Here is a 13226-nt window from a genome sequence, read left to right as displayed (position 1 = left end):
CAGGTAAAACAAATGAAAAGGCTAAATTCCAACGGCATTTGAAAAATAATACTAATTTAGAACTTCCCCCAAAAAGGGGCTTGAAAATGTCTGTAAGAGGGAAAATAACGACTATTAGTTGTCGAATCGACTTAAGAGCTATAGAGCCAGTAAGTAATAGTCTGATTTTCAGACCATTGTACCAAATTGTTGTACGTTTTATGCTGCGCAAAGATTCAATCAGTTTAATTTTGGCTATTACAAGAAGTGGGTTATTGATGTAGACAAAAGCTCATGTACACTTTACAGCTCATTTTATGGATGTTATTACCAAAGAAGAAAACAGGCAGTCAGTCACTCAATAGTGTCTAACAGTGGAGTCTAGCAAGTAAACGTGTTTCCTCCCATAATTTGAATATTAGGACACTGCTAACATTTAAATGTTCACAGATAGGACATACATGACATATTTATAATTCCTGCAAAGTGCTACAGAATTTGATGTTGGCTGCAAAAGGGACATAGTATCTTTAACAAATGGTTAAAAAAAAAAAAAGAGCTAAAGATCAAACACTACTACCATGTTCTCATAAGTGCCCTGTTTCATAAAACATTTAATCAACAACAAGTCTCACATTTCTATAACTCACAGCTAATCAAATATATTTCAGTGCCCAGTTACAGTAACTTGTTATCAACACACAAGTTTTATTAAATGGGGCCTAGTAGAGCTAGAATATGTTCAATAGGGTATATTCCTCGGAGTTTTGCGCATGAAAGCTTGTTTTTCAGGTCCTCTGTTCGAACTACCTCGAGAAGTCCTTTGATTGTTTGACCTCCACTTATTCTGGGCACTATGAGATTCAGAGTTCTGCCCATTCCAGTTCTGCCCCTTCCAGTTTGAACCAGTCTGGTTCGGACCATTCCAGTTCCTATATTCTCTTCCATTCCACTCGCCGCCATAGGCACCCTCTCCCTGCCATGCATGACAATCAGGTACATAATTCACCCCTCTATCTCTCCAGTTGTCACGATCACCCCTACTTCCATGTGGACTATCCCAACGTGAGTGCCTCTGGAATGTGCTCCCGTATGCTACCGGCTGGGCTCCTCCATACCAATAATAGGGGTCGTGATACTGTTGTTGGTGATGTCCTCTTCTGTCATGATCATAGTTATTTCTTGTCCTATAATGGTCATTCTTTCCTCTCTCTTGGAAGTATACATCATGAAATTCTTTGGAACGTACAGATTCCCTCCTGTATAAATGGGCAAAAATAAAATACTGATTTATCACAAGCTTCACCGTAAAACAATTCATAATACGAGTCCTTAGAAATAAAAATACATGTTTTGAAAAATTATTATTTGAAACTTGCTATAATCATCTACAAATGAGAACATGTTCTTTGTGGGGTACAAATAGTTCACTCCGTTTCCTCCCAATGGCACAGTATCTTGTGTCCTGTAACACTTGTGATAAACCTTTGCTCCCTGTTCAGGTTTGAGTGATCAAATTCTAACTAAAATCCCTAAGCTAGGGTAATAATTTTCAAAAGCTCTTTTGTAGCGCATAGGGACGTTTTAATGTGATAACAGAATATTATTGTTATTATTCAAATGGTTACACATAACCTTCAGTATTTAAGCCCAGTTGCCATGAATCAGGTTGTACTGAATATTCCCCCCTTTCAACAGCACAAGAAAAAAGATTAAATATTGCATGTACTTTATCGTCGATCCTTCTCCATCAGTTTCAAGATTCAAGATTCAAAGATTCAAAAAGAGTTTAATCATCAAATGATTAGCAGTCAAAGGCTGAATTGCACATTTGTTACATTTGTTACATTTAAAGATATACAAAATAAATTGTTAAAAATAGATACATACAAACAAAATTGCAAAGTGCACGTTATAAACCAATAGTAAATGTTAAAAGTTTAAAAAGTGATGAGTGGCAGTGGGCATTCTCGTGGTGATGGGCACACATGTCCAGGAGGTGGACCCCTTCCCCTTCAAAAAAAAAAGTGTTCACAAAGTTGTTTTCTTCTTGCTTCAAGTGTGATCAAGTTACACAATGAAAGAGCATTGACATATGTTATATAGTCACCTCCCAATATTATTCTAAGGACTCTCTTTTGAATTCGTTCTAAATTTAATATTTGCTCTTGAGTAATATTTCCATTAAAAACAGGGATGCAATAATCAAGTACTGGTCTTATGTATCCCATGTATATAGTTAAAAGGTCATTGCGAGGAAAATGAAATGATTTCAATCTATGGAGCATATACAATTTCCTATTACACCTTAACATTGTATCTTTGATATGAAAGTCCCATTTGAGATTACTTTGTACAATGACCCCAAGAATTTTAGCAAATTTCACTGTATCTAATTCAACATGCCCAATAAGTAAATTTTCAAACACTAGTGGTCGTTTCATGAAAGTAATAACCATGGCATGACATTTGGTTGCATTTAATTTCATATTATTTACACTAGTCCATTGTTGAAAGTTATTAAGAGATTCTTGCATTCTTGAAATTTGAGTACATTTCCTACTTTTTTCAACAAGTGTAAGATCATCAACATACATGTACTTATAATATGATATAATTTCATCTTTACAAGCATCATTTATCATTATCAAAAATAGTACAGGGCCTAATTTAGTTCCTTGGGGAACACCAATATGAATCAATTGTGAGTCAGAAATTGAACCTCTATATTTCACACATTGGGTCCTATTTTGTAAAAAATTAACAACTAATGAAATAACACAGGGCCTGACGCCCAAGTCAATTAATTTTCTAATTAAAATGTTGTGGTCTATTCGATCAAAAGCCTTAGACAGATCAGTTAAAACTAATGTAGATATAGACTTGGGTGAATCAGCATTTTCATACAATTGGTGTAGCAATTTAATCAGATAATGACAAGTTGATACCATTGGTCGATTTCCATATTGATGTATATCAATTTTTCCATCAATATCTTCCAGTAGCCACTTAACAATAAAGGATTCACAAATTTTAGCAAAGTGAATTGTTAAAGATATTGGTCTAAGATCAGTAATTGTGGGTGTATTTTTCTTAGGTATAGGAACAATTTGTGCATGTTTCCAAGAGTTAGGAATAATACAACTTTCAAAAGACACATTAAGAATATCGGCCAATGGTACACACAGTTCATAAGAAAATTCACGAAGAATTCTTACTGGTAAATCTCCCGTTATACTAGATTTTTGTAAATTTATTTTATTAAGCAAATTATAAACTTATTGACATTCAATGAAAGGACATCTTACAGGTGATGGTAAGTATGCAGGTAAGAATGAGCTATCAAGATGAGGCAAATCTTCAGCAATAGATATAAAAATGTTCATTAATTTCGTTAGCAGTTTCAGTATAGCAGTTTGGATTACTAGAGTCAATTCCAGGAATGTCTACACTCCACAGCAGTCTGTTCTTTTCTGCCTTGAGTGAGAATTTTTATTTTGTTATGCCAACCAGCAGGATCATCTCTCTTTAAATTGCTTATCCTGGTATTATGGTAATTACTTTTAGGTAATGGTATTGCTTTAGCAACTTTGTTCTTAAAATGACGCCACAGTGGTTTATTGTCTTGGCACCATGCTCTTTGTCGGTTTTGGATTGTTGACTTAATATCTGATGTCATCCAAGGTTTATCGTCCTCATGGAAACGAATCTCACGTACTGGGAGGCTGTCATCAAGATGTTCCTGAACTGTACTTAGTAAAATTGTCAACTTATCATTGACACCGGTTGCTTGGAGAACTTCTTCCCAGGAATGTTGGGTTATCCAAGATCCAAAAACTCTTCGACCACTATCCGTCAAAGGTCGAACAATTTTTTTGCGTATTTTATTTGAACGGTTAGCTTGAGGAAAAGGTGGTTGCCACAAAACACAGTTGTGGTCACTATTAGCTATTGGACATAAAATCTCAGGTGAGTGATATAATAATGAGTAATTTGTAATAATCATATCTAAAATATTGTCTCCTCTTGTTGGTTGCTGTACAACTTGCTTAAATCGTTGATCTTGTAGAAAGGGCTCAATATCGAGATCATTAAAATCACCAATAATGGATATTCCGGCTCCAGGATATCAAATTAGTAGTTCATCAATGGTAGAAGTAATGTGATCAATATAATCTGGTGAAAGCGGGTCCCGGGTTGGGAAGTAGATCACACAGAATATAATAGATGATACTTGGCGTGGTAATTTTGAAGGTCTCATCTGGATCCACAGGACCTCTAGGCCGTCAGGAACTTGTACTGGGAGTTGTTTGCAGTCGAGTCGTTGTTAACCGTAAAGCGCGACGCCGCCACCAACACGATCATTTCGGGATTTGAAAAATAGATTGTAATTTGACAATGAAAAAAGCTGCAGAGGGGTATTTTCGTTGAACCAAGTCTCTGTAATTGCAATTAAGTCAGCATTATTGATATCAGCAACAACTGACATATCATCAAACTTGTTTTGTAATGATCTAGTATTCAATAAAAGGACAGAGGGTAGATCATACTTCTGTTTCCTATTCTGATGTGTAGAAGTTTTCTCAATATGTATTGTAATAAGGCATTTGTTTCTATCTTGTTGGATATGCCTATTACTAGTTCGTTTAGTAATTCGTTGTCGAACAAGGACAGGAATTTGTTTCCGATTTCGTGAACGATTGCCTCCTCTCTTACCTCGGTGGGGAGCAGGTTTGCTATTGATGCCCAGGTGTTTGATGATGTCCCACGTAGCAGGGGGTAGTTTGGTGCGTGTACATGTTGTCCTTATATCATGTAAAGATGAGATGGGATATCTACGGATTTGAGATATTTGTCCATTTTCATTGATGTTGCCGTTGAGTCGAGGTCCAGGGTTGCTCTCAACGTCTCCACATCGTAGAAGTTCACAACGAAAAGTTGATATCGAGTTGTTATAATATTGAATCCGTCTTCCGACGAATTTAAGGCGGACAAGTTTGGTTCCAATGCCATGAACATAACCATCATTGAAGTCGTGAATAGGCGAGTTTATTTCAAATAGTGGTAGGGTTACGTTTCTCAAAAACAGAGTGTTCCGAAACTTATTGTACCGGTAATTATATGGGTGGTACACATTACACAGCAGCAAGCACAAAATCATCAAGTCTTTTAACTTCATCTTTCATGGTTCCAAGTAAACAATCTGATATAAAACTTGGCGTGACCATGATCTTAGTGAATCAGTCATCAATACGGATTGCGCGCCAACCCAGTACACCTAAAGTCAAGACAATAGCCGTATTCATGAGGCTATGTTACTCCGGTCTCATCGTTTGTACAGCTTGACCACGCATGAATGTGCATTAGCGCTACACGTGTAGGGTACGCAAAATGGCGATTTTCCATGTATCGTGTAGTGAACGTGAAGGTACAAGACATAAAATCTGAAAGTTATTAGTTCTCACCAAACAGCCCGTGACATTACGTAAAAATTGTCCTGATGATTCAGAAAGGCTCAATCAAAAAGCTGATCAGACTGAATAAGTCTAAAATTCTAAATATATATGCAACTAGATGGAACTTCGACTGCGCGCAGTCGAAAATGATGCCTCCGTCATAAAGCAATTTTACAAACCAAAACAGAAGAAATTTTTGAAATTCAAGTTCAATTGTAATCCATTAACAGGTTCTCAGAATATAGTGATTACAAGCAATTTCTCATATACATATACGACCCTTTGATCTTTGACCTCATGACCCTAAAATCTACTCAGTTCATTGGCTCTGCAAGATGTCCTGAGTTAAATAGTAATCCATCTGTCAGTTCTAATGAGAATGCGTTCACAAGCTATTTTTGCATACATTAATGAGCCCATGACCTTTGACCTTTGACCTTATGAACCAAGAATCTACTCAGTTTATTGGCCCTGTAAGATACATAAATGAAGTTTGGCAGGAATCCATCAATCTGTTCTAATGAGAATGCGTTCACAAGCTATTTTTGCATACATAATGAGCCCATGACCTTTGACCTCGTGACCCCAAAATCTAATCAGTTCATTGGCTCTGCAAGTAACGTACATGACCTAAGTTTGGCAGGAATCCATCAATCGGTTCTTGAGATAATGCGATCACGAGCTGTTTTAGCATACATAATGAGCCCTGTGACCTTTGACCTCGTGACCCCAAAATCTAATCAGTTCATTGGCTCTGCAAGATACATACATGACCAAAGTTTGGCAGGAATCCATCAATCGGTTCTTGAGATAACGCGATCACAAGCTGTTTTTGCACACATAATGAGCCCTGTGACCTTTGGCCTTTGACCTCGTGACCCCAAAATCTACTTAGTTCATCGGCTCTGCAAGATACATACATGTACATGACCAAAGTTTGGCAGGAATCCATCAATCGGTTCTTCAGATAACACGATCACGAGCTGTTTTTGCATACATAATGAGCCCTGTGACCTTTGACCTTGTGACCCTAAAATCTAATCAGTTCATCGGCTCTGCAAGATACATACATGACCAAAGTTTGGCAGGAATCCATCAATCGGTTCTTCAGATAACGCGATCACGAGAACGGGACGTATGTACGTACGTACGTACGGACGGACAACCCGAAAACATAATGCCTCCGGCTACTTCGTAACGGAGGCATAAAAAACACTCGAATCCGAGAGCACCAACAATTTTGTGTCAGCCGTTCCAGGCGCGCAGGCGCGCCTAAAATAAAACTTGCCACCAACATTAAACAATCAACTACTGACCTATCACCACTAAGCTGTAAAAGATCTTCAATGTAATTCTCTCTCTCAATTGGGTATCCTCTCGCCTCTTCAAATGCTGTAGAATGGGAAAGAACAGAAAGGATAACTAGCTGACGCAAACATTATTTTTAAGAAATTTTATTTTCATCCAATTTTAACTAATTGGTCATTTGAAAATAAACAAATACAACTATTTTATCACAATAATGCTCTTTCATCATATTGTATAATGATTATAATTAGACAAATGCTTTAGTTCAGGCTTCAACAGAGAGTTCATGAGGTAGTAGAAACCTAAGATATCATGGTATATTTAACAAGCATATTTCGGAATTGTAGCTTCTTAAGTAACCTGCTCATGTGATTAATTCTCCAAGTTCTCTACCATTCCTTTCACAAATATAATTTCTTGTCCAAAAAAACTCTTCTTATCCAATTCAATCTGGGAATTTGTATAGTGCCTCAATCTAGTTGCATAATCAAATGCACTGGATGAAACATAACAAGAATACTGTATATGCTGTCCATTATTTACAGAACAAAATCTTCTTTATCATTGGTAAATTCAGAGTAAACTAAATTGCTTCAGCTGCTCAATGAATATTCACAATTTCCCATCCTCTCCCTCCAATATCTTATAAGAAAAAGAAACAGAAATACAAGGAAATGATAAAGAAAAGTATCAGCTTTACCTTTCAAAGCATCTTCAGGCTTAAAACCCTCCTGCTCTATGAGATACCTGTCATGATATGAGTGAAATAAAAAGAAAATAAAAAGATATAAGAGAGAAAAGGTCACATTTCATATAAACCTAAAAAAAGAACAAAGGAAGCACACAGGGATCCAGATGCACTAGAGAGAAAGAAAAAAGGCTTACATTTCAAGCCCCAAAGAACTTAACAAGTATGTTCCTTCTATTGGGCCTAGCAAAAAAGGTTTTGTTTTTTCTTTGAAAAAAAAGCTCATCTACTTCGCCTAAATAAATGACTTTAATTACAAAATATTGAAGCCCACATGTACTCTAGTAGAAAAGAGAGGCCAATTTTTCACACTTACATTTGCAAAAATGTGTAGTATTCAATCAACTCTCTGACCTTCATGTACTACTTTCTCACCAGTGACCTGCATACTGCATATCAATGATCCCAGGACTGTTTTTTCTAATTTGTGTAGTTTAATTATTAAAACTAGTGTAGATATTTCAAAGCTATGTTGGAACTGAGAAGTGAATTAATACCACCAGAACACTGTATTTATGCTTGGGTAGTTGAGAATTGGCTAAGTACTCAAAACCGATTACGGATCAATTGTTGGCAGAACATGTCTCATACACTTTTCAGACACACACAAGTACATGCTCAAGTAACTCCAATTATAGCAGCATAAAAGTAGTTGTTCCTCACCGGCATACAAGATACCCTGTCCTATTCACCCCATGAGTACAGTGTACACCTATAATCATATCTGAAAGATAAAAAACAAGAAAAATCATGAAATACCCACCAGTGTGAGAGAGTGATCAGTGTATACATTCAACAGGATCAGAACAATATATGGATACTGTGTAAACTTGTTTTAAAGAGCTTTTATATTTAGAGACCAAGTAAGACATGAACTGATAACATTAAACAATCGATAGGAATGTCATTTGAGCAGCTAACTAAAACAGCCGATGACAGAAAGTTATGAAGAACTTGTATCTCAAGGTCCATTTCATTGTCGCCCCAATAGCCTCCAAGCTATAGGACATAGATAGATAGATATATAGATAGATAGATAGATAGATAGATATTACGAGATACCTGACACAGTTTTGTTTTCCCCTGATATAACAAGATACCTGTTATAACACAGTGTAATTTTCACAGTCCCAATACCCTCATTCTACATGTAACATGTTTCTACTTTAATATCATGTAAAGGACACTTGTTCCAAAACTATACAGAAATATTTACCATTATCTTTATTGTATTCCTTGAATGATGAAACTGCAGCAGTAAACCTGAAAGAAAAGAATATTACAAACAGATATTTTAACAAAATTTAAACATGACCCAAAGATTACTTTCCATACAAACCATTATCCTGTACCTTCCCTTAAAACTTTCATTTCTGGACATTCTTAATTATTTGTTATTATTATTATTATTATTTTTATTAATTTATTATTATTATTATTATTTTTTTTTTTTTTGGGGGGGGGGGGGAAGTGGTTGAAAAAATTCATATTTAGCCCAAAACAAGTGATTGTTTTCAAAACCATTACATAAAATAAAGTTAATGAACCACAGTCTGTCTTGGGTTTCGTGCACAGGGCTTTATGTTATTCTTTATCTCTCACACTCATCTTCCATACTCCTCAACTGTTAGCCCCCTGCATGCCACATAACATTTTCTGAGGTTGATTTTATATGTTCTAGTTGTACATCTACATAAAATTGTATATTCAGGCAATCAAAGATTTGACAACATACTGTACTTACTTATCTACGACCTCTGGTGGAGGCACTACATGGCCCGGAGTAAAAACCTTGACATATTGCACATCTCTGTCAATGAAAATCTGTAAAAGGAGGAAGAAAAAATTATGGAGTGGAGATATATGTATGTTAAAACCAGGCTAAAATGTCAAGTACCGGTGAAAGCAGTAATCATCTATGAGACACTTATATAGGCTTTAAAAGAGAGAGTACAGCCTTGAACAAAATAGTCTCCCAAATATACATGTACATGTACACATGATGATAAAAGCCATAGAATAAAGAGTTATCATTAATCTAATGCCCTTCTTGGTTCATGGCATTGAATGAAAGTGTGATCTCCAACTGACGCCGCAAATAATTCTTATCAAATTGATTAGATTTAGAAAAGTTAAGTATTAGAAACAGAAACATCCTCTTCAGGTACATTGGTGTGAAGAAAAGGGAAGGGAGAGAGAGAGAGACAGAGAGAGAGAGAGACAGAGAGAGAGACAGAGAGAGATGGAAATAAATGACTGCTTTTGCTGACTTCGGTAAGTAAAAACATATTTAAAACTGAAAATACTGAACAAAATATAGCAAATTCATATCTCCATTATCAAAATATACAATGGTAACCATTTTCTAATGTAGTGGGAAGGGCAACATCTAGACAGGTGCTGATAACATTTTCAAAATGAACAAAAACAATAAATCAGAATCAGACTTTTTCTGTAGGAACACAGCAGTAGATAACAAATATTATGACCATGGGACAGGCTTTTATCTGCCTTGTTAAAACTCATCATCCTCTATTTTTGTATTTTGGAGTTGTTCATTATCTAAATCAAAATGGAAATATGGTTTTACATGGTAACCAAAACAAGTGTACTTACCTCAGGATTGTAGTATCTTGTTGTGGCAGTCAGATCAATGATAAGACCCATTCTGTAATTCATCTCATTTAGTTTTTGAAGTAAATCATCTGGAGTAAACCTATGTAGAATGTCAAACAACAAACACTGTAATAATGGCTTCTTATAATTATAGCACTCATATGCGTTGAGCTGTGATGCTCATGGACTTTCAACATTATCACCCTGGACATGGCAGATCTGCAAAAGTAACTAGCCCTCAACAATGTCAGGTACTCTCATTTAAACCTTGCGGAGAGTCGCAAATGTAGATTAATCTCTTGCCAAAGGAGATTGGTGCCAAGTTGGGATTTGAACCCTGTATCTAGTGATCTACAGTTCATTGACTTTGCATTTTCTTCACTGAAAAAGCGTCCCACACTCTGTATGTCCCTCACAAAGCATGAATGGTGAGCTGTACATTTGCAAGACAGTAAAATAATCAGTATCAAAAGTAATGAAATATATAAGACCACTGGCATAACGAGAAGTTTACATTCAAAACGTGAAATAACATTCATGGTCAAAATTGATAGCTAGATGAGGGAGCAATTTGATACAAATTTACAGGAAGAAAACAAATTTGAAAGACTTGTATCAATGGCTACATTTTGTAAAAAGTCCTAAAACATGAAATGTACAAACTGTGCTGCATGTCACATCAAACAAACACAAATCACTTTGGGAAACAATACATTACAAACAATTAGGTATACTTACCTATCCTTTTCAAGTAATCTTGAGCTCAGATTCTTATATTATAATTGCAGAAAGAAAATAAAGAATGGATGAAGAAGGGAATACAAAAAAATGTTATAAAAGAGCAAGGTAAAAATTTTTGTTTTTACAAAAGTCAAAAGTTATTCAGACTAGTCTCTAATTCAGACCATTATTAAACAGACAACTAGGCCTATGTTGCTTTTAGGGCACCCCCCCCCCCCACACACACAGTTTTATTGTTTACCAATACCGTAAACATTTAATTAACATTTAATCAGTTTGAATACTAAGTTTTTGTAAGGTATTTTGTTTAATTACTTACATGTGTAGAACACAAAACATACACTTAACTTTGACTTGCAAATTAAGTACATTGTTCTGAAATCAGAAATAAAGAAATACTTTGATACTTTGATCGCTCACCTCCTTTAAGGGTACTTTAAGAGGAAGAATGTTTGTCCCTTTGATAACATCTCCAAAAGGTACATACTTCTCCCACCTGAGAAAGAGGTAATAAGAAGTAAAGATTATATACAAAACATGGTGAGCAGGTGTACAATAGAAGCAATAGCTGAATAGAAAAGTTTGTTATATACATTATCAACTGCCATGATTTAAAAAATAATAAACATAATGTTGACTTAAAGAGTCATAAAATTTGGATTAATGCATTGGACAAAAATACGTGATTCATGAAACTTGAAGGCATTTTTAATTCATATCCATGAACATTATAATGTGCAAAATAAATGTCATTGCGTATCTGGACACAGTTGATCAACAAAAATATATAGCTTTCACTTTCACATCGAACGGCACTAATCATAGATCTAAATAGTTGTCCTTTATTGTTTAACATAACAAGTCACACGTCTCAAGGAAAAGATTTCTGAAAAAACTTACACTTAAAAATTAAATAACTGTTTGAAATCAACTGTCCTGATAACCGAACTGTCTGGAAAACTAGACAAGGTCATTGAACTACACGAATAAGAGTCTAGACCTAAATAAATTAAGAAAATAAATTAAGAAAATAAGGCCTTATACAATACAATTCAATTGTAATGCAAGCTTCAATTTAAAAATCAAATGCTTTTTTCTTCTTTTCATTATCAAATGAAGTCAAATTTGAAGGAATGCTCGGCCTCCTTCACCTGTTCACACACACAACAACATAAAAACTTTCCCATTCCTGTCAAGAATTTTTCTGTGACTAGTCTAGGATCTACTTTTAAAACCTCCCTCCCCCCTTTCTTTTCTTTTCTCTTTTATTCTTTCCCTTCGTTCTGTCTGGATTGAACATTAACTAACACAAATAAGAGTGTATGGGACTGGTTTGCACTTCTGACTCCACGTCTCCTCACGATTGACACTCAATAACACATACATGTAGACAATTTTCAAATTTAAAAATGTCTTGAATACATATTGAAATCATTTCACACAAAATAAATGACTCTAGTAAGGCCCATAGGACTCACCTATCCGGTATCGTTTTAGCTTTCGGCATTTCAATGTTAACTCCTCGCTTTTGTCTTTCGCTGAACATGTCGACCGAGTTATGTTTTTTTCTTCTTAATCTTTTATGGTATCCCTGAAAAGATAAAAAGTATATCAGTTGGAAAGCATAATCTATCATCAGTCATCAGAGACGGTTTACGGTATTACACGTGACGATATTTAGAAATGTTTTAGGGGTTATTGTCCAATGGGGGGGGGGGGGGGCTATTTTCCGGGGGTGATTGTCTATAGGAGGTAATTGTCCTTACGCACTTCAAGTACCCTTACCTACCACATTTTAACATTCAAAACAAATTTAGCTTACCTTTACTATCCGAACCACAGAGGAAAATATCCGGTATTAAAGTGCTCAAGAGTTTGTTTAATGTTTTCCCCAAAGCTGAGACCCAGTGATAGTGCCGTACAAAGATGAAAAGAACTCGTGGTTAACATGAAGCATAATCGTCCGACCTCATCCGGTGTAGAAGTTCACAAGCTCAACTAGGCGGGTTTAACTCGAACTGGTATGATATCAAGAAATCTGTCCTCCTTGCATGCTCGAACGTAACCTTTACGAATGTGAGCATTTAAGAACAGTCCTAGTACAGTAGTACAATGGAGCCTATGGAGGGGTGAAGGTGATAGAAGTAAGGTTAATAGTCTGAAGTCTGAGTGTCCGAATCTCTGAAGATACCAAACTAATCAACAAAAAACAGTAAGTCAACAACGGCGGATCAAGCCATTGTAGCTTTTGAATGATCACGAGTTTGTGCGAGCACTTGAACGCTTAATGTAAATATTCTGTAAAAGTCAATTTTTATTCCACTTAATGTATTATGAAAGCCTATGTTTTTAACAAATCGTCTAATCTAATTAATTGT

At 35.6% G+C, this 13226-nt stretch overlaps 1 protein-coding gene across 2 annotated transcripts; it reads right to left on the bottom strand.

Moving 5' to 3' along the window:
- Window positions 1–449: 449 nt before the first annotated feature.
- On the bottom strand, window positions 450–12450 carry LOC593913 (RNA/RNP complex-1-interacting phosphatase). 2 transcript variants are annotated; one of them, XM_793368.5, is made up of 10 exons: window positions 12327–12450; window positions 11269–11344; window positions 10846–10877; window positions 10108–10207; window positions 9236–9315; window positions 8708–8754; window positions 8155–8215; window positions 7444–7490; window positions 6752–6827; window positions 450–1238 (listed from the first exon to the last, which is right to left on the bottom strand). In XM_793368.5, exons 1-10 carry the CDS (start codon window positions 12392–12394, stop codon window positions 722–724), a joined length of 1104 nt encoding a protein of 367 aa, XP_798461.5. In that variant the 5' UTR covers window positions 12395–12450; the 3' UTR covers window positions 450–721. The 2 variants fall into 2 exon arrangements, with proteins under 2 accessions (XP_798461.5, XP_030842106.1); XM_030986246.1 differs by lacking the exon at window positions 10846–10877 and having other exon boundaries at window positions 451–1238.
- Window positions 12451–13226: the final 776 nt, after the last annotated feature.

The sequence above is a fragment of the Strongylocentrotus purpuratus genome, unplaced genomic scaffold (genome assembly GCF_000002235.5).
Source record: "Strongylocentrotus purpuratus isolate Spur 01 unplaced genomic scaffold, Spur_5.0 spur5_scaffold_15, whole genome shotgun sequence".
NCBI classification, from domain to species: domain Eukaryota; kingdom Metazoa; phylum Echinodermata; class Echinoidea; order Camarodonta; family Strongylocentrotidae; genus Strongylocentrotus; species Strongylocentrotus purpuratus.
The sequence above is the reverse complement of the archived record's forward strand: the minus strand, read 5'-3'. Positions and strand labels throughout refer to the sequence as shown.